Here is a 22,422-nt window from a genome sequence, read left to right as displayed (position 1 = left end):
AGTCATTCCAACAGTTAAACTGAGGCCTGCAGGGAACAGAGTGCAGCGGTATCTTCAACTGAACATTTTCACTATAGCTTAGACAATGCTTCAATGAGACAAAACAGGACCACCTTCTGATTTACTATTTCCCATGCAAAACTGTTTCAAATGCTGGATGCCAAACAGAAAACCTGTCAGGGGCAGGGTGAGAAAAATGCAGGGTGGGACATATGAGTCTCAGAAATTTTTATCACAATACCATCTTTTTATCACAATACTATCTCCGCTAAAGATAAAACACTGTGTAGATGATCAAATCCCTAAGATCTAACAGGCTTTATAAACTTCCACTAAACAAACTTTTCGCAAGTGAATCACTTCATTTAAATACACAGCCTGCATAATCGAATCGTCTTTGAAGTAGGAAGACAGATGATCAGGACTCGCCTTTTGATCTTTCCAAATTGTTTTAGCAAGTAACAACCATGCCTGAAGTCTCTTCTGGAAAATTTTATTAGCAGCAATGTTTACAACAGTCTTAGAAACGAAGGTTCTTTTAGTGTCTTACTGAAACTGAAATATCACAAAGTGAACTTCAGCTCTGCAAAGAATGGCAAGTTTTAGGCAATTTCAAGTAATATTCCTAATCAAATTATCTGTTTTGTTTGTGTTATTATTCAATTATTTGTACGTTATGCATATTAAAAAAAATAATAAAACCGTTATTTCACAGGATCTGCTGGATCCACACAAACCTCAGTCTGGTTCTTCAGACATCTACTTGTACCCAAAACAAGCCAAGGAATTTTGCATCGGCACCTCTAGGTCAGAACAGATCAGGCTCCTGAGCAAACAAAAAGGAACTTCCCTCTATCAAGAAGCCAGAGATACATTCACATCTCCAAAAAGCAAGGGAAATAGTCCAGTCATATATGACAACAGTTCTGTTGATCCACCTGAGCTCAGTAATCATTTTTCCAAAATTTAAGTTAAACTTCACCTCATTTCTTTGTTACGTGGACTGTGTTCACTGTAAGCATTCTATGCATTTCCTCATACTACCAAACACGCTCACAGCCACTTTTTAGTCAGAAAGATTACTGCAGCTTTGATGTAAAGGAAACAGTCTTCTTACAGATGAAAAAATGGAATGTAGAGGGAAAACGTAAGGAACAATGTATGGGAAGAACACAAGTGATGTTTAAGTACAAACTGACACTTCCATTGGTGATATGAGGGATGATGAAATTAGCAAAGCAACCACACAAAAACGAAGGTGCACCTTCTGTTTGTCAAACACTTGAATGTGGCCTCTGTTAAGAGAAAGTAACAATGCACACAATTACCCATAACCTTCTACCAATGCACCACTTCAACTTATTGCTAGAAGCAGAGGGGCAATTCTACAGAAGAAATTGAAATACAAGACTTGGGGGCAGAAGGGTTGTTGCTTCTTGCTTTCTAAGTCTGCAGCTGTTCAGAGACATTTCAGCTTTTTATTTACAGATTGAAGCAATAAGGAGCTGCAATCACTTCTAAAAAGTCAAAGAACAGCAGCACCCAGCAGAGAGCAGCTCCTTGCCTTTATCTTGTTGTTGTTATTATCCCTTCCTTTATGTTTTAATGGTTTATTATCACTCTCTAAATTACTGAATGTTTTTTTCTCTGGTCCTCTGAAATGGATTTAAAGCACCAATCCATTAAGAAAATACAATCATCCAAGCTGGAAGAAGTGAGGTAGTGCTGTGGGGTCAAGTTTTAAAAACACTTAAGCACACCTCACGTTGCATGCGTACAAAAAATTGTGCTCACAAAAAAAAGCTCAGAAGTGAAACTTTTGGAAGACATTTGAATAGTCTGATCTTTGTCCCCTTCAATAAAGTGCTTCCAGTGACCGCTATCACACACCTACAAAAAGGTGCTTCAGACAAATGAAGAATTAGCACTGAAAAATAGTGCTAGAAAACACTGCTCAGAGTAGCATGGCGATTTGGGCAAAAGGTTTTTTTTTTTTTTTTTTTTTTTTTTTTTTTTTTTTTTTTCCAGAACCCCTGCATGAATCCTCTGGGCCACATTCACGTATTCATGGTCAAGGATCTGCCAGGTTACCTTATCAAATACATCTGTTATTCACACTAGGTAAGGTACCTAAGTGAATTGTCAAAAAAAAAAAAAAAAAAGAAGAAGAAAAAAAGAAAAAAGATCTGAAGAAGGTAGAAAACGCAGAGCTCAAATTTAATCCTTTTTTCTTTTCTTTTTTTTTTTTTCCTTGAAAGGAAGATGCAGAGATGACTTGACTACACAACAGGTACTAGGTGACACTTTTAGCTCACAAGTCAGCAGAACGGAAATGAATGACATGAAGCAGGCAAATTAAAAATAGAAATACAAGCATCCACAATGAAGGCAACAGTTGGGTGGAAAAGCATCAGTAGACATACTAGCTGTTCCATTTTTTGGGACCATGCAAAGGCTTCCTTAAAAAAAAGTATTTTACACAAGTCTCAGACTTCAAAACTGAGAAACTGGATGACATAAAGGCAAGTCAGCAGACATGGTTGTTCTGGTCTTAAAACGGTACACCACCTACAAACTACATTTCTGGAACAAATTCTGCCCTACTCTTAGAAACCAAATTGATCAAGCAGTAAGATGAGATCAAAAACTAACCTTGTAAATGTAAATTGTGTATATTCCCTACAAAACAAACAAACAAACAAACAAACAAACAAACCTAGTATTCTTTTGTTTCAAGATTATACTGTTTCCTTCGCTACCCTCCCCTCCTCCCCCCCAAACTTTTACAATATTGACTTAAAAGAACACCTTCCACAAATCTATGCCACTGTGCAGGTATGGAATGGTCACTTCAAAATGTTTAAAACAAAAGCAAACATCTCTTTGGCCTAGATTACTGTACCAGTCTATGTAAAAGGACCAAAAGTTTATGGCCGTGGTTTAGAAGAGTCTAAAATTACATTTAGCTTCAAAAGTGGCGTTGGGTACAAACAGCATCAGCAGAGAAATTAAGCATGTCATCACTTTTCTTCCCTCCACAATTAACTTCATGCAATAATTGACACAACAATGCAACACAGGAGAAGTGCTAAACAGCTTCTTCTCCTAAAGACTTTTGAAATTAATACTTTATTATTTCATACAAGATAGCAAAAAGAATAAAAATAATCCCACAACTTTTCATAAAAATTAAAGTTTAAAACCAAATCTTTTCAGAAGGAAAAAAAAAAAATACCACCTGATACTTAAAACCAAACTAAAGAAACACTATATACACCCTTCAAAGTAGAGATTATGATTTTCTATTTGATATCAACAGGCGCTCCTCATTCATCATCTGCAAAAAACTAGGTTAGGTCTCCATAGGCCACAGTCAGTGTTATTAGGTAAGTAAATATGCCACTGCTTCCGTGCCCTTCTTTTATTTCCTTGCTTCTTCAGTCTCATCTGTCTCTCTCTCTTGATGCTCTTTTTCCCACCTCATTTCTTTCAACTCTTGTCTGTATTTCCGTTCAATGAACCGTTTCTGATGGGCCATCTGGGGAAAGTTATCTGACATAAGAAAAAATATTTTACATTAATAAACAAACTGATAACACAGGGAAAGTTTCTTCTTTTTTTTAAGCTTTCATGAGATCAGGGTGGAATGAATAATATTATTACAATTTTTACTCATTTTTAATAATCCATAGAAACAAGGGCTGTCATAAGACTGGTTTCTTTATGATTTCCACGTTTCTCCTGCAACAAAACACTGACAAATGTAATACTCTCAGAAAAACAAAATATAAAACTCTAGTCTAGCAACATGGCCAGGTGTTACTTAGATTTTACATTCAGTTCCCTTAGCAACAGGTGGTCAATTCTGAAATACGAATGCGATTCTACTGTCAAGGCTGCAAGCTTTTTTTTGCCTTCTTCTCACTCCAGAAAATATAAACCACTATTTCCAAGCATTGCACAGGCGTTCCTTTTATTATTACTTTAGACCAGGAGGAATCCACTAGATGCCCCACATTATGGCAAAGTTCCTAATGGAAAAGTAATAGCGTAGCAGAATAGATTGCAGTAAAATCCATTCTTGAAAAAGTTACTGTTTAGCTATGTGCCAGTACACAGGCTTAGTGCAGTCTGGGGGCATAGATGGGTGAAGACTGGCTAAAACAGGCTAGACACAGCTAAGGTGATGGAGAGAGAGCTTGGGAGGAAGATACTTCTGATTTCAGACATTTGCCGCTTTGCTGATACACAGGTACACGAGTGAGAACAAAGCCTGTAAAATTAGCTTCTATGATTGATCAGAACTGCTCTCCATTTAGTGCACACCTGGCAGAAAAAGGCATTTCTGCCTGACATGGGTGATGACATTCATCAGTGTCTGTTCTGCAGAGTACTGCTTAGACCTCTATCTCCAGCCAGCCTGAAAGCAAGAGGTGGAAGCCTGTGACTGGCAGCAAGTCCTGCCAGGGTCATACAGCAGCTGAGCTCCGGGATCTGTGCTGGCTACCCGTGTCTCAGATAAACTCAAAAGACTGCTGCACTGACCTTTAAAGCCATAACCAAGTCTGGGAAATGTCTTGGCAGATGTCTTCCTCACTAGCTAGCGAGCACAAGAGAATTTAGCTGAGGCTGCTCAGGGAGAAGTCCCTAGGCACCAAGAGAGATCTAAGTTCTGGGTGGGCTTTTCCCCAGGAGAGTTTCTCTCTTCTTTCTGAGTCCCAGGCAGCACAGTTACTTTTTCAAAGGGAGAACGCAGTGCAGAAGCCATGTAATTTGCAGGAGTTTGTGGTAGAGCAGAATGACTTTTTACTACTGCATTTTACTGTCTGGTGAAATGAGTTGTTTGTTTGTTTGTTTTTTTAAATATTACTACAGGAATACAAAGTTTACTCATCAGTTATTCACAGCTCAGGTATAGGAAGGTATATTTATTTAAAATATAAAACTACCTACTACCTAAACTACTATAAAACAAAAGTAAATTGTTTTTAAATTGTTGTTGTATTTAAAACTTCAGTACTTTGTTTAATGGAGTTCTGGGAGATTGTGTTGCTCATATGCACCATAAAACAGAAATTGTATTTTTCAGTGCTGTGCCTGTAATGTGATTCTTTAAGAACCTGCAGAACTCAGCTCGGTAGCAACCTGTTTCATTTATAACCCATTTATGATGTAGAGAAATAAATTTATGTAATAAAACATATCACAACTATCAGATATACGAGCCCTGCTCCAAAAGTAATGCCTCCTATTTTGTTGGCCCATGAAGTCAGAGGCAGATAATGGTGGTATGGCAGAAGTTGAACCTTCCCACCAATATTCTGTTACATGTTGGGGCCATGTGGCAGATGGCAGCAGAGGGGCAGTTGGACAGAATAGCATTTGACATGGAAGTGAATACGAAGCAATGGTGCATCACTGATTCCTCCCCATGCAGAAACAATGCCACCCATTGACATTCATTGAAGCTTGCCAAACATTTATGATGACCAAACAGTAGATGTGAGCACAGTGAGGCAGTGGGTGGTGTGTTTCAGTAGTGGCGACAGCGAATCACCTCCACTGATATTTAAGAGCATGGCGTGCAGGCTTTTGTTCATTGCTGGCAAAAATGCATAGCTGACGGCGGTAAGTGGCTGAAAAATAGGTTTTGTAGCTGAGAATTTGCTCTATCAAATAGTGTTCTGATCTTTGTAGTTTCCATGGAAATAAGTAGGAGGCATTAACTTCAGAACAACCTATGTATAAACAAGTACACAAAAAAGAATTTTACTTGAAATAAACTATATATATATTCCTTAAAACAAAACAAAAAACCTGAAACCTCTCCATAAATCTTCATACCAGAAAAGGTGACTGTAGGGCCTATGGAGTCTCTATCTCTTAAAGAGACTGAAGATTTGATTGTACAAGGACCTGAGAAATATGATCAAACTTCAAAGTAGTTTGCTTTGAGGGGTAGATGGATTAGAGTCCTCTAGAAGTCCCCTCTACCTAGATTATTCTGTGGTACCCAAACAAAAACATACACCAGAAAAGAGCGGTGAGAAGTCTTACACTAAAACAGGGGATGAAGTTCACAGCTCTTTGAGAGGCAACACTCACAAGAAAAAACAAAGAAAACTTCAGGGAGATTCTGCAGTTATTTGCTGGAGAAGTTGTGTCTTCTACTTGTCAAATTTACTGGTGGTGAGATGTCTATGCCTAGCAGGTGGATATGAAAGTCTGAAATCCCTGGAATGACAGGGATTCATTGTCTCCTGAAAGTTTAAGTCCTGCAATTTCCATATGCAGACATAATAGATTAAAAACCTCTGGCATTTGAGGAACTGCAGATATTTCAATCAATTGTAAAAATGTACCTTTAGCCTTTCCATACAGAGAGCTTCTTTTGCTGCACAGAACATGTCATCTATTTGTTTGCAATACCTGCACACCGGCATTTTAACTCGAGTGACTGGTTTTCATATATAAAATGTCTGCATATGCTCACTTCTTTCACTTCAGATTTCATTGCAACTGCTCCCATGCTGGCATTCCATTGCACAATTTTAAAAGATGCAGGCAAGGATCACTGTACCTTCAGCTGATATAAGCTGTTGTTAACAGAAAAGTATCAACTTACATTGGATGGGGACCTGCCTGTTAGATTTTAACCTAACTTCTGTAAAACAGATGATCAAATTGGCAACTTAAAATTAATTTTCCTCCTCCTCTGTATTACATAATGAGATAGATAGCTTCACTGTCAGACTAAGAAGGTTTATCCCACTGCATTTTTAAGCATGGAATAAAATCTAAATACATTCACTGTAACATATCAACTCTCTTTAAAATGATGAATGATACCTGTAGGCTTTTGTAAAATTGCTTACAAGTAGTAATAAGCAAATCTGTTACTCAGAAGCTGAAAGTACTCAGTACATTCTGTGTTTGATTTTGCTCCCACATAAAACCTGCACCTCACACTGAAGTCCAAAAGAAAAGCAATTTTCTTTGTTGCTCAAATATCTTACATTTTTCAAGTGCATCCATTGCAGCTCCCATTTCTGCTTGTTGAATACTGTGAAAGCCAAACAAAAAACATGTTAAATATGATTTAACTTCTACAGAATAAACTGAAGTATCTATTTAATAAAGTTATTACAAGACAGAAATTTGTAATAACCATAATATTGGTTATCTTTGGATAACAGCCAGAAATTTCCAAAGTATCTATCACCCTTTCTATAATTATGAGAGCAATAGCACTACAGCTCCAATAGAACATTTTAAAACTTAGATCAATAACGCTAACAAAATATTCTACTTTATACTTTGTTGAAGCTTTTGAGCTGTGAGAAAAAAAGGAACAAAATCAGAGGTAGGAACTCTTGAAAGGCAGAGATATTTTTATAAACACTACCAGCTTTGGTAGCACAAAATAAGATGATGTATTTTGTGTGTGTGTGGTTGAAAACTTTGCAATTTTAGAAGTCATTCTAAAATTCCTAGAAGTGATAACATCTGATGAAAATTAAGAATCTTGCACCCCAACTTTGCCAGCCTAAGATGAACAATAATCTAGCAGTAAAGACAAAGATGAAGTTGTTATTTCCAGCACTCCGTTCTGCAGTTTCAACTCTGAGAGCCACAAATAGGAGATTATTGCTGGCCATCTTGTATTTAAGTTCACCAAAAAAATGAAGTTTAAGATCCAGAAGTATACCAACACTGAGCTCTTCAGGTATTCCTGAGGCAGAAACTCAGAATGACCAGAGGAATGCCCCATAGTGTTAATCTCTAAGGCTAACCAGATTATTCCCTATCTTCATCATGGCGGGTCATTTTGGACACTGTCACAGTCAGATAAAATTTAACACCACAAGATGAATGTTTTCCACTATACCTTGGGCCTTTACCACATCCTATTCTTTCCCCTTTGAAATAAACAGCTACTGTGTACGTCCTGGCATGAGATGGTCCCACTGTCTGTAGAGTCCTGAAATGAGAGACATGATTTATTCAGGCAGGAAGTATTAAAAAGCAGAATCTGTCAGTGGCACATACATCACCAAGCTTTCAGTCCGGTAAATACATTTAGTGGAACTAATGCATAGCACGGAGCAAGAGTTGAAGGATGGCTTTATAAACTACATTAACCCACAGATCACCCATACGGTGCGTGTGCAACAAAGAGAAGTAATTTACATAAAATGCATCCCATTCATATCGAATGTACTTATTCTTCAATGTTTACTCAGGAGCACTCTGTGAAAATTAAAACTTTCACTTACAGGAAAAAATGCATACTATGCACAAAGTGCTGAAACACTGAATACACTTGGAATAAAATCACTTAAATTACATGAATCTGTGCAATTGCAAATAAACACACTGATATGATTGTGCACTCTATAATTTTAATCACAGAGAGTTGTTCATCATTAAGTAAGGACTTAATACAGGACAAGGTACCTCACTACACCATGAATTGTCACAGTACTTTTCCATCAGCTTTGAAAAGTTTGAGTTTCTGTCACAAAACAAACTTTCCTTTTGAACTAGGAACGTCTAGGACATGCATCAACAACCACCTACAGGGGAAAAAGATAATTCCCTAGACATGCAATGAATTTGCTTCTTCTGCTGTCTCTTCCTTCTGTCCCAAATCTCTCCCTGCTGTCAGCTTGAGTTCTGTCCATTACCTTGTTTCTTTTTGGAAGAAGCAACAATTTCACATCAATTTTTTAAGCATCTAACTATAGTACTCTGTGTGCTGTGTAACAATAAAAACAAGCAAATAAAAGTCACCCCAGTGTGGCTGACTGGGGTGCAGCACTAAGTGCAGTGAAACACATAACCACAAGAAAAAGAATTTAACAAGATAATAGAAAGATAACAGCATATTACTAGCTCTAAGCTGTAAGACAGAAATCAATTTATTGTCATAGCAAAAACAAAACAAACATTTAGTACTTGATACTCAGTGGGTTTTACAAGAATCAGGAATCACATCTTTTGTATTCATCTCCCTCACTCAAGATGAAGGTGTAAGCCCTCACACCGTGACACTGAGAAGTGATGCTTGCAAAGCATCAGTTACAGTGTTGAAACGATCATGTCTGAAGAGTATTGTTTCTCACTAACTGAATTGCTACAATTCATTGAGAACTTTTCTTCAGTAAATGTGACAAATGCACTCAGACTTTCATTCTTCATGTATTTTTGATCAAATAATCCCTACAGCAAAAATCTTGAACTTTCTTAGCCTTCAACTCTTCTTTTGGAGGCTAATATTGCACACATTCCTACATAACTGAGTAGATGTGAACACAGCATACAATTCTTAAATTTTATTATTGCCACTAAAGCAGCTATTATCTATTTTAAAACTGAAAGAGAAGGGAAATCCATCTAATCCAGATTCAGGCTATCTAACTGAGGTGTCCTAGCTAAAATTCATTGCCCTGAGCTCTTCTGTTACTATACAGGAAGATAGATACAGGGTAAATTGCACACTGAAAATATCCAGGGTCATTGCTGCCCTTCAAATGCATCTGACTCTGTGGCCTACAAGCAGAACATGTAACAAAGCATTTATTGTGCTTCTGCAGGGATGCAGAGAAACTTCATACTATTAATGTCAAGATACCTCCATCCCATTTGTCTTCATATCCAAATAGCCACTGCTGTAATCATTCCATATAAAATATTCCAATTCCTTACACTGAAGAAATAAAATATACAGAATTGTGCCAATGAAATAATTCTATCTGTCCATCACACAAAACCTTTTTCCCTGAACCTATAAAAGTTAAAATCATTTGCTAATTCTGTCATGGTTTAGGTCATCTAAAGCTTGGAAAACAATAGTTTAACATTTTTTATCTTCAGACAGAGACTGGAGGACTTGGATAACCACAGTAAAACTAAGCTTTGGGAAAAACATAGGATAATTGATATCATCTTCCTCCTTATAAAATAAAGATTGATAAGGAATTGGTATCTGTAAGACGCTGGCTCTTACTTGTAAAGAGGAATATCTGGTTCCTTTCCTTCTGTCCTGAGAGTCAAGCAGCACTGCTGAAGCTGAGATTTAGGGTCATTCCAATCTTGATTTAAAATGAATTCCTATAAGAAGAACACAAAAAATTTTTTTGCAGTTGAGAGAATGTGATAGGAGTCCAAAATATGTTAACATGTTAAAACACAGTAGTGACAGCCAAGAAACAGACTGGTCTTACCTTTAGTCGTGGAAAAAAACACACATTCATGAAAGTGTGAACATATTCCAAATCTTTATCAATGTACAGGGCAGCAATAAAGGCTGGGGGGAAGGAGAAAAAAAAAAAAAATAGACACTGTTATCCAAGGAGAATGTAAATGGCTTGCACTTTTAGAAACAAGCATCTCTCTGAGTACTCTAAAGCTACATTCAATTATGTTTCACAGCAGCAATCTGATGAGGGGATTATTATCTTGCATACACAGGAAAAAACAAAGTTGACCAAGAGATTAAATGACTTACTCAAATCCACTCAGTCACTTAAGGAGTTAGAAACAACACTCAGTTCCTAATCTCACATTTTAACCAGCAGACCATGGCTACTTACTAATAAATCACTACTAGGTACCATAAAAGAAGTTTTAGATATAAATCACTACTGCTTGTGTGCAATTTCCATTTGCTAAGAGGATTTGGCAAAAGCCAAGGAGCTTGAATGGCTCACAAAATGTATCAAAACACACAAGATACAGATTAACTTTCTTTGCACAATATTTATCACTACTTCCACTTTCTCTGGAAATAACTTAGCACACACTTTCATAAATGGACAAAAAGAGCATTTAATTTCCATATAGCTTTCCTTCTAAGAGAATGATCATTTTGAAATATCTTGTAAAGTGTAGTTAAATGAACCACAGAAATACTCACAGCTGATGGCATTACTTTATCTTCTGATAGTGACAAGAACATATCACAAACACTGAAACTACTGTTAAAACAGCTTGACTCAATGGCAAATTTTAACTTTTAAGACATTCTTCTGATCTAGGCAACATCATCATCATGGTCATCACTTCTAAGACTACAGTTTTGTAACTGCAGTTACACCTTCCTTATATGCTCACATACAGACTCCAAAAATTTAGGTTGGTGTTTAAAAATTTGGTAAGCAGAGATATAGACAGAAGCGATTAGAAAATCTCAACATTCCTTTTTAATAGTGATTTGTAAGATTTCTGATGGCTTTCTTAAATAAGCCCCGAGGAAAAAAATAAAGTTGCATAAATGTGGTTATAAAACCACACTGACTCACATTCCAAGAGATCAGCCAGAGTTTTAGTTCGAAGAGTTACGGGTCTTTTTGTCTTATCATTAGTGATGGCAAACTCTTGCATTCCCAGCTCTTCTGCCACTTTGGCCTGCGTCCTGTTGTTCACCAAAGAGCTTCTCAACAACTGCAATAGAAAGAATTCCACCTAATGGTAACTGTTAGCAATGCCAAAATATAAAAGGTAGCGAGAACTGGGGATTTTTATTCTTGCTACCTCTCACTTCCCAGTCTATTGGTGTTTGTTTCAGCACATCCTAAATTATTTAGGTAGACACACTCTATGCTTTCTGAATTTTTCTACTGTAAATAGTACACAAAGTTATATAAACTTTATCCCCCACAAAGTATAAACACACAACATTCTAGAGACTATAGCACAGTCCCAAGCGTCCACCAAGTAAGAAATGGGCAGTAATTGAAACACACATCGAAGCAAAACTGTTTAGTTTCAGAACCAGCAGGTGAGAAAGATGCTCCGTTCGTTTGGGCAGAGAAGAAAATGCTTATCTGGATAGCCCATTTGCACTATTACACTGTTCTACTCAAGGCAGCATAGCTGAACTAATGCATCCCCGATGTAGATCAGGTTTTAACATTCTCAACATGTGACAATGCCTAGGATATCTGATTCTCTAGTAGCCTCTGAAGTGCTTACCTCTGATTTTAGGCAGATCGCTTAAATAAACAGAAATCTGTCTAAGATAAAATCTCAGATAGCTGAAAGGAGAATTTTTGACTTTCAGGTTTCCATTCAATTTTCTGAATGCCTAATAAAGATGAGCTTTTTTTTTTTTTTTTTTAATTAGATAGTGTCATTTTATAAATAGGGGATATTCTGAGAAGTACACTTCTCCTTTCCACCGCTTATATATAATTTAGAATCCTGAAGCTGCATACAACATTTTTACCTCTTTGTCTTCCATGTCACATTTGCACAGCTTATTAGATCCAAGTTATATTCTACCTGGCTCCAGAATGTCAACTGAACTTATAAAAATAAAGATTTATTCACTACACTTGATACTTCATCTCTGACAACAGATAAATAAAGAACAATATGTTCATAATTTGTTTGGCAATGATGTATGAAGCTGATATTCACAACCTGATCTTCATAAACTAGGCAGACAGCAGAAAGGATTAATACCTTTCTTCTTAACCTGTGCTAAAACTCATCTTCTGTTTGTTCCTTTCCAAAATCATTCCTTTTTACATCCTTAAGACAAGCAATCAATATTCCTCCCAACCAAATTCTAACTACAGTACGCAACCTACGAGAAAGAAGCGCAACAAAAATCAAGTGACAATTATTGGTTTCTTGCAATGAGAGAATCACAATTTTTTTTGCTGCATTCACGGAATAGTTACTTCAACACGACCCAAATCCATGATTAGTACTATCATAAAAGAACCACATACGCATTACATGGAGTATTAGGGATGACAAGAGCCAGTTGCACTACTATCCATGACTGCAGCACAGTGCTGAAGTAGCTTCCAATACTCAACTTTTTTTTTTCTTTTTAAAGATCGTTTAGCTGTCTCAAAATACACATGTAAGATTACAACCCTCTTTTTCTTATATAGAATTAATTTTGATTTTTCATCACAAGTAATCATTGCACATCAGAAAGACACTGCATAGCCAGTCAAGCAGTATCTTCCCATCCTTTAAAGACATTGTCTTCAACACTACATCCATCTGAGATTACTTCAAATCTCCCCAGGAGGAAGGAACCTCATGTTTGCTGTTTCTCTTCAGGTCCCACATCATTCGTCTGCTCTTACTTCACAAGCCTCACTTCATTTGTCCTCACACTTACAAGACTTTCAAAAGACTATTTTCTTTTCTACTGTAAGAACCTACAAAATTAAATTTCTTTTTTAGGCACTGCCTACCTCTCTGTATTATTATGTACTTTCAGCATTCATTCTACTCTTTGTAGTTTCCCCTAAACCTTGGGCAACGTACAGCTTGTTCTACTTGCCAATTCACTTATCATTAAATTAAGCAACACAGAGAAACTCTGATTGCTGTTTGAGTATTTACACCCATTAACAGCAACACTATGTCCTTCCTGCCAAGCAATTCTTGAAAGGTTTATCTTACTATAACAACACTGATGCCTACGTTCTTAAAAGACACCTACAAAGGAAAAAAACCATAAAATCTGGATTTCTGCCTTATGTTTTTGTTTCCTCTGTGAAAAATTAATGACAAGCCTCTTTCCCTTTTAATTTTTACATCAAAAGATCAGGCTTTATCAACTCCTTCTCCTAAACAGTGCAGAACAATTCATACAAATGTAAATGAAAGTTAAGAAATGGTAAGGAAAAATGAAAATGAGAGCACAAATACTTTCTGTTTCTTGAAAACAGCTAAGCAGTGTTTTCTTCAAAAATACACTGTCAGAGATTTAGCATCATCATCTCTTTCTTGACTTCAGAAAACCACTTACACTAGCAAAGATATCTAAAATGTTACTCCCTAATTTTAACTAGAGAACTTGACATATATCCACAATACATGCATCAGTAGGAAAAATTTAGAAAGACTAAGGAGAGCATCATCTTCTCATAGTACTTAATATGAGCTGCACTACTAAAGGGTTCAGTTAATCAGGAGAAAAAGCAATTTATCTTACAACCCTATATTTACAGTAGTGTATATTACTGTAACACTAAAACTAAATTCCAAAGTTACTATGGGGGATACAGATTAAAAGCAATAGGTAAAACATAGTAAAACAGATAGTAAGAATTTCTTGTCTGGAAAGGTAACCCTGCTACCTTGTTACAGGTTCAATGGAAAAAAAAAAAAAAAAAAAACCTACGTGTGTATTTAAATAAATGGTTTTAAACACATCTTTAAATACGACCTAGTCATATCTCTCCATTTTATAACTGACATCCTTAAAATTATTGATCCATTCCACAGACAACAAGAATTATTGCGCTGAGCTCATAAATCACCATTTCCTACTCACTGCACAACTCACGACTTAAAATTAACCAAGTTTTATTAAGAACAGTGGTTGCTGGGGCTTCTTTTATTAATCAAATCTAGAATAATTCACTTGCCACTTCCATAATTTCAGTCTCCATCCCACACTTGCTTTCCCGGAGAGCATGATTGATGGCAGTCTCACCGTTAAGTGCCCTTCATGATGATCGGGGAAATGTATGAATAAGTACTCTGTGGCTACCAACTGCATTATGGAGTCACCCAGGAATTCCATCCTCTGATTGTGGCCTCTGAAAAATGAGACATCAATGCAGCAAAATCAATAAGTACTCAGGGAGGAAAAAACAAAAGCAGCATGCATATACAAATTAAAATAAAGAAAGATCTGAAAGCGAGCCTTACTTATTTTTAAACACGTTTAAGACAAATTTCCAGTGTTAATGCTGGTGAGACGAAAACACAACAGAAACTGCTGTAACACTGACTTTGAGTTAGACAGCAAATCAGGGTAGCTATAGATAAACACAGTTATTAGATTACAGTCTAGGACAGCCACAGACATCAGGTTTGCGATGGGATGAAGTCTCTAACTGTAACTTCTTGTAAGAAAGCAAATCAATGCATGCAATTGCAATGCAATGAATGCAATGACTTCAGTAGAGAAAAAGGGTCTGTCTCTTCACAAGAAACAAAAGGATCAACGTTTAAACCCATGTGAGAGCTTGGTCTAGGTATCCACTGGTACGACTGTTTTCTTTACAACAGGGTCTAGCAGCTCTAGTCAGACACCCAAAGCCTGCTGCACATTTATGTGCTATACACACAATATAATAAAGGGCTGTAGTTATCCCAAAAAACATGACTTTACTTTTTGCCTCAGGAATAATGTCCCAAAGTCAACATCCAGGAAGCTCAGAAGACATATCAGGATAGTTCTCTAACACCCTTAGAATTCCCAAATTTTCCACTACTGATTATTATCAGAGACAGGATACTCAGCCACAGAAGGCTGGTGAACATTTCTATTCTTTTTCTTCTGGAGAACAGACAGATCACCTAGATTTTGTCAATAAATAAAGCAATTTGGTCTACTAACAGTAGAGCCATTGAGTTCTAAGAGGGCCCTTGTCACATACTTACAGAGTCAGGTGGTTAAAGCCTACTGTCCTCAGAGTGAATGCACGAGCTAAAAGTCGAACATGAGTAAAGATGACTCCAATTGCATCCTCAAATTCTGTAAGCTTTTGAAGAACTGGTGAGGTCTCAATGAGTTGCCTGTCAGTGTTAGACTCCTGCAGCTGTAAATAAGATGAAAAGCAAGTAATGACAAACTGGTACTTCAAAATATTTCAAAGTATTCCAAGAATTTTTCAAAAGAAAAACAAACCTTCTGTAAAACAAGGTCAAAGAACACAGTGAACAAGGCATTTTATGGACAGTTTAACTGAGAAAACCCAGTTTCCTCTGGCTTTTTATCTTTCATAATTAGCACTAGAAGAAATTGCGAGGTCTGATGAACTTGCTTGAGATTTTTTTGCTTGCTTGTTTTGTCATTTGTTGTGTGGTTTTTTTTAAAGCAACACCTGAAGTATTTATAAGATGTTGCTTATATGGTCTTACCTCATAGCGTGACAATGAAGCAAGACAAGAAAAAAGCGAATCTATTTCTCTCACTTTAGTATTAAAAATGAAGCATATAAAATTCACAAAAACAAGAAAATTAAAATGATTCCTTTAGGTCACTAAGTGTTCTTATCAGTTTCTTGTCTGATGTCCCTGATGTGTGACATTGTTAAATAGCTTCCCAGGACTGGGAAATTACTTAGGCGTTTTCTGCAGCCACCTAGGCATTTGTCTTGTATACCAGTGCCTTAAAGGAGAAGGCACTCTGATGAGGATACTTGTAACAAGTGTGCAAGCATATTAAGGACTTTCCTGATAACTATCTAATTCTCCAACTATTAACTGCAATGGACTGCCAAGTTTTATGTTAAGCATACTTAGTGATTTACAGTAGTTTGTGCAAATCTCTTTCACAAGCTTGAACATTGTCACATGAAAGCTTTTGGCATTACTCGAAATGTTCAGCAACATGTTCCAGATCCACTACCTTTTCCTAAAGAACCAGCTTACTCAATTTTGAACTCCTGCTGTCAGTACGGGAACAGGCAGTGAGCAAATGGCTAACTGCTCATCTACTCATGGTTTGGAGATGTCTCTTCCAGGCCCTCCCTTCCCATCATCTCTTTCCCCAGCCTGAAGATCACAATCTAACTTGCTTTTCTTCAAAGAGAAGCTCATCCATACCTTTGATCCTTTTTAGGATACCTTTGCTGCCTCACTAGTTCTTTCTTCCCAGTATCTTTCATGTTTTACATTTCCACTATAGTCTTTTCTCAAAATGTGAAGCAGAACACCTGATAATACTCAAGTGTACACAAGCCACACTGTTAACACCACTTTTTTGAAGCAGTGTTATGATCTTTTTTGGTCTGTTCTCTGTCCCTTTTGAATTAATTGATAACATTCAGGTTGCTTTTTTATTTAAACACCACTGTACTTCTACTCTGTTTTTCATAGGCTACACGGAATTTCATTCTCCTTTTCATAGAACAGCTTCTGTATTCTGACTGTCAGGCTGCAATTCATCAACCACACGACATCCCTGCTACCCTGAATAATTTGGTACCGTTAACCAACTGCCACCTCACCATTCCTCCTTGTCCCTAAAGTGTGGATGGGAACTGCTTGTATTTCAACAAAGATACGTGGGGAAATCTGATGATGATCTCCATTCCTTGTATGATGTGGTCATTTTAATCCACCCATTTCTTATGTTTCAGCCATTCGTTTAAATCTACCTAAGGAGTGACCAACTCACTATTTTGTTGTTGTTTCTGTTTGACTTAATATTTTCTTAATCATAGTTTCCACTGATTTGACTGCTTCAAAATGATAAGGTTACAGGCCTACAGCCGTATATATCTCATCTGGAATTACTATTATTTAATTTGAATCTTATTTGCCATATAGTAATAGACACTTTAAGAATTTTTTAAAGATGCTTTTCAGGATAGCTCTATTCAAAGGCCAGCCTGAGGAGACTACATATCACTTCCCGGCACATAGAGAACTAGGATGGCTTCTGGGACATGGAAGAAAATACGCTTTCATCATTCAGAAGGCAGGAGTAAGAAATGACAAGCTGCATGTGCTATATCCAATCTCTAAAAAGCATCTAAGCCTTCCTCATGAAAACTGAGACAAAGAAGACAAAACAAAAAAGAAATTCAGAATAATAAAAGTTTTCTTGGGAACTGGTGCCACCATTTAGCATTGCTGGTGCTGTGTTATTGGAAGTTTATCTTCCCACTAACACTCTTTTCTGTTTAGTTTTGTCTTATACCCAGCATAGAGTTGGTTTTAAAATGCTTCAGCGAGTGCACCGATTTGTTGCAAAAGATTTGTTACTACTAATCTAATCTGTGTAACTACTGCAATAGCCATATAGCTATATGCAATTCTTCAGATGAAGGACTCGAAGTGACCTGCTGAGGGGTGTGCTCACAAAAACGTTTCAAAGGACTCAAACTGACTCTGCAAAAAACATCAGAGATTTGTTTGGACAAAAGAAACACTCTTAGATGTCTGTGTGATCCTGAAAACCTTACTGACTGGATCACAATGTGAACACAGCTATTCTGGTGGCACTCCTGCATGCTTGGAAAATGTGAAGATGGGAGCTACAGTGCAGAGAGGTTCTGTGACTTGCTTTAGCTCTCATCCAGAATTCAGGGCATGGAGTGAGAATGAGTTGTCCCAGCTTCTGACCTTGTAAGCTAACTGCTTGAGCACTTCATAAATGCATAGAAGATACATCAGTTTTCAGATATCTTTGAAATTACAGGTACTAAAATCATAGAAACAATGAACAACAACAAAAAAAATCCAGCACTACACTCTTAAGACTTTTAAATATTGTGCCTTTCTATTGCTAAAGTTTTAGTCTTAATTTCAGGTTAACAAAATACATACACAGTTTTTGTACCCTCCTACCAGCTTGCAGAAGATGAACAGGAAGATGTCAAGATGTTACATCTCACTAGATTTATCATATGAGAAGTGCAGTTATATATCAAATATGAGCCAAGGAAAGGTGGATGATTAATCCAAAGAAAGGCAGAGATTCATTCTTTATCCAAAAAGATCACAAAAGGCAAATACATACACTCCTCTGGTCACTTTTTAGAAAATTTTCTGAGATGTCACTACACTGAAAACCTATGCAGAAGCATCCCTGAAAATAGAACAGAGCTATGAAATTTATTAAAGAAAGGAATACACTTACTTGGAGTGGGTGTAGTGGATAATTAAGCCATACATCCCGCAGGTCCTGCGAACATTGAGAGATGCCTTTAATGCTCAAGGGAGTCATTTAACAAATTCCACAGCACTAAATAAAATGTCATTACTTGAAATACTGAACTATTTCAGATGCTGACACTGCTTATTGCAAATTCAATAGTGCTGGCAAACTAATTTTTAAAATCGTGTATTTGCTGTTCAAACTGCCTGTAGTTCTCCCAATTAGCTTGTGTCAAAGAGGTGGAAAAATCCTTGAACCAAATAGAAAGTGGTTAAAGGAAATAATAAAAAAAAGAAATAATTTTTCAGGCCTCAGGTTTAACTTTATTTGCATTCTTCAGTAGCAAGTTTGATTTAACCTGAAGTGGGAATTAAAGATGACAAAACCCTCTTCACTCTTGTCTTTCATACAGGTTTCCTTCATTACTTGCTTCTAGGTGTCTGTAAACACTGAGTGACATCAGGGTTCAAAATTTCAACTAGAGTTTGTTATTTCATAGATTTTCAAGATGGAAAAGATGGCGTAATTAATCCCCTAACTACTGCCTTGTGTATTGTCCCAGCAGAATGTACAGGTTATTTCCCTTAGTCATTATATGGGAAAAATTCCAACTAAAAGTGATTGAAGACAAAACATGCAAGAAAGAATCTGACTAATAGGGTATTTAACCTATTCCAGAATACTTTTTTCAAAGATGCACCTAAAACTATTGGAAATCTTATGATTCCCTTAACTTATGAAATAGGAACAATTACTCAACATGTGCATCCTTTCTCCAAAGTATGCTGTCCGAATGGACCCACAGCACCAAACACTTGTCAGAGTAGCACTGCATGGAAGCCTGCAGGTTTCCCACATCACACACCCTTCCCTCCCTAAGCCAAACAACGCACAGCATCCCTGAGGGAACATCATGAATTTCTGTGCCTGAATCAATGCAACTTGCTGTCACAAATATGCTATATTAAATTTAATTTCTAGGAATTAAGTCCCAGCTGTCTTTCTCTTCATTTGTGATTCTCAGATAATTTTTTTTTTTTTTTTTTTAAATGAGAGTCATAAAAATATATAAATACCTTGTCATTGAAGAGCAAACGTCCAAATAATTGTTTGGCTTCTTCAAGACTACCCTCCAAATAAACTGCTCCTATATGAGGAGATCAATATGTTAAAGTCCAATAACACATTTAGTTCCTAGAAAATACTAACCACAAGTTTACTAGTTATTTTGTAACAGCATGCTGTGGTAATAATCAAAACAGAATATCCAATTTTTTGAGAAATCTAAAACACATTAGACACCAGCATAAATCAATGGCTGTAAAATGCACAGAAAAAGCTGACGCGGTTAAGAGAAAACGATACATCCAAAGAGCAAAGTTTAAGCAAATTAGGACAGAAGCAATCTATTTCTAGAAGTAGTTTGCACTTTTCCAGCTGTCTATGCCATATGTGTAGACGGTGACAGGCATTAAACACATTTCAATATACAGCAAATAGTTTTCATTTGCTCTGCACTTTCAACATTATATTCTACATATAAACATGTCAGGACTATTCCAAATTTCAGTGCCTCCCCAGTATCACAATACATTATCTGAAATGGAAACAGCATACCTCGCTATTTCTAGAGATTACTTGCAGATATATATATTAACTGCATATTCAGTCCTTGCTATCCCTCCAGCAGCATGTTTATATCAAACTGTGTGACTTGTGCTAGCAAATAATGCTTTTTGTGTGTATCATATGCACTCTGTATCTCCACAGGAGCTTTTAAAATTTAGTAACGACACTTGGTCCTCTGATTATTTTTACAGAAGGGCTTCGGAAATCCTCTACCTGGTCCTTGTAAGCACGTCTGCTTAAAAGCAAAGGAAATACAGAGCTATGTGAAGCACAGCAACAGAGTGAGAACACTGCATCACTGTGCTACCACCCCTTCCCTCCTTTTTAATGTTCTCAGTAGGTCAGCCACTTTCTTTAGACTCTTTGGAGAATGGCTTGGGAGTTTATAAGAGTGCCTTACCTAAGGCACTTTATGAAACTACTGAATTTCAAGCAGGCCCTAGACAGTCTACTTACACTTTTGCTTATAATTTTCATCACAAAGAAAAACTATCAGACTTCTAGAAGGGTTCTCAAGTAGGCGCTTCAAACCCCAAGTCCATTTTTACAGTCCTTTTGCAAGGTGGCCAGTTTTTTCTATGGTCCTGACAAAACCTTATTGCTCAACCAACTTTGTGAACAATTTTGTATTGGATGTTAAACAGCAAGCTTGTCCTCTCACAGAATCTCAATGCTTGTCCAATAGTCCTCTTCACCATGTCCCAAACAGACTGAAGGATATAAATGAAGCCAAAGATACATATCTAGACCTCATTTTCTGTGTGTTTTTTTTTATTATGTTGTTTATTCTTTTTTCCATTTTTTATTTTTAAATTAAAGATCAAAGCACCCCACAGAAAGCAAAAGAGTTAAAACAACAACTGTCATTTCTTGATAAGATGAAATACAATTTGGCCCAAGGCAGAACACACAAAACTTGCCATCTAAGCCTGCTATGATCTTTTTTCAAAGCAGAACAAAAAGCTTTGAGAGCCTGGATAGAATGTAAAGACCTAGAACATAGTTAAGCCTTTACCATAGTTAGTATCACATATAGTACATCTGTACGAATATGAAAATAAATCAGTCAAGTTTGAGTTGTTTCATATCATCAAATGGATTTATTAAAAAAAGCTACTTAAAATACAACTTGTGTGGACATAAGCAGATTTCTCTCTTTCTTTCTGCTGATTTCAGTAACTGTGTTCAGGCACCCCTGACTTCTCCCACATAAATTTATCACAGACAGTCACTAATCAACATCCTACTGACCAGCAGCAAATTTGACCCAATTCCCCTTCATCCTCAGCTAGTGGGCTTGAGTAGCTTAATGACATACTGCCATGTTTTTTTATTTGTAAGAAAAATGAAAAAATGGAAAGACAAAAACCAAAACAATTACTGGACAAATATCACGCTTAACCCACACGTTATCGGGGCACTAAGGAAATGGTAGACTGCTGTATTCTGAAAGCAAACCACAGATTAAATGTCAGGGCTGAAGCAGGACTCCCTGCCTGCAGGTCTGTGCAAATACTAATGGAAGCAGTGAGATTCCATCCTGACAGGACATGGTGAACAAACTGCTTCTTTCCAGAAAACTGCACATGCCAGTCCATAGCGGTGCATGAGTGATAGAGTCCTGCAGCGACAGGTGGAAGTGCCACACCACAACATCATGAAATGAGTGCATATTCTGTATGTGGGAATCAGAACACTGAAGATGAGATTCTCCTTTATAATACTGCACGTTCATAGTGTTACACACATGGTATATGTGCAAGAAACGTGAAGACATGACAAATTTAAGCTTTACTGTTACCTACCCTTACAAGCACTACTCAGGACAGACCTACATGCTATGCAGACGTAACAAAACAGAGCTATTTGCATACACAGAAACATGTGCTTTACCTATTAGGGCTTCAAAGCAGTTGGCCATGGCATGGCGGAGATCTGATTCCCTGCAAAGGTCTGGACCATGAGCATAAAGCATAAATCGATCTAGTTCCAGCTTCTGCAGAACATGTAAAAGAGTCAAAGACATGGTTATAAATACCCAAGAGTATGAGTTCTAGTCACTAGAGCTCAACTACAATACTATTACATAGCAACTGGATTTGAGGGAACATTAAAGCTGTTCTCCATAGTTTCAGCTCAGA

General features: G+C 37.0%; 1 protein-coding gene across 2 annotated transcripts in view; it reads right to left on the bottom strand.

Annotated features, from left to right (window-relative positions):
- Positions 1-3,110: 3,110 nt before the first annotated feature.
- DROSHA (drosha ribonuclease III) overlaps positions 3,111-22,422 on the bottom strand; it is a 67,035-nt gene continuing 47,723 nt past the window's right edge. For both annotated transcript variants that reach the window (XM_010708441.4, XM_010708442.4), the window contains exons 22-32: positions 22,175-22,277; positions 19,729-19,799; positions 18,635-18,679; positions 15,427-15,584; positions 14,471-14,576; positions 11,304-11,445; positions 10,227-10,309; positions 10,010-10,113; positions 7,889-7,981; positions 7,017-7,063; positions 3,111-3,552 (exon numbers count right to left, since the gene is read on the bottom strand). In XM_010708441.4, coding sequence (XP_010706743.2) covers positions 3,422-3,552; positions 7,017-7,063; positions 7,889-7,981; positions 10,010-10,113; positions 10,227-10,309; positions 11,304-11,445; positions 14,471-14,576; positions 15,427-15,584; positions 18,635-18,679; positions 19,729-19,799; positions 22,175-22,277 — 1,083 coding nt within the window. In that variant the 3' untranslated portion in view covers positions 3,111-3,421. The remainder of the gene's footprint in view (positions 3,553-7,016; positions 7,064-7,888; positions 7,982-10,009; positions 10,114-10,226; positions 10,310-11,303; positions 11,446-14,470; positions 14,577-15,426; positions 15,585-18,634; positions 18,680-19,728; positions 19,800-22,174; positions 22,278-22,422) is intronic.

This window comes from Meleagris gallopavo, chromosome 3, assembly GCF_905368555.1.
Source record: "Meleagris gallopavo chromosome 3, MGAL_WU_HG_1.1, whole genome shotgun sequence".
NCBI classification, from domain to species: Eukaryota; Metazoa; Chordata; class Aves; order Galliformes; family Phasianidae; genus Meleagris; species Meleagris gallopavo.
The sequence above is the reverse complement of the archived record's forward strand: the minus strand, read 5'-3'. Positions and strand labels throughout refer to the sequence as shown.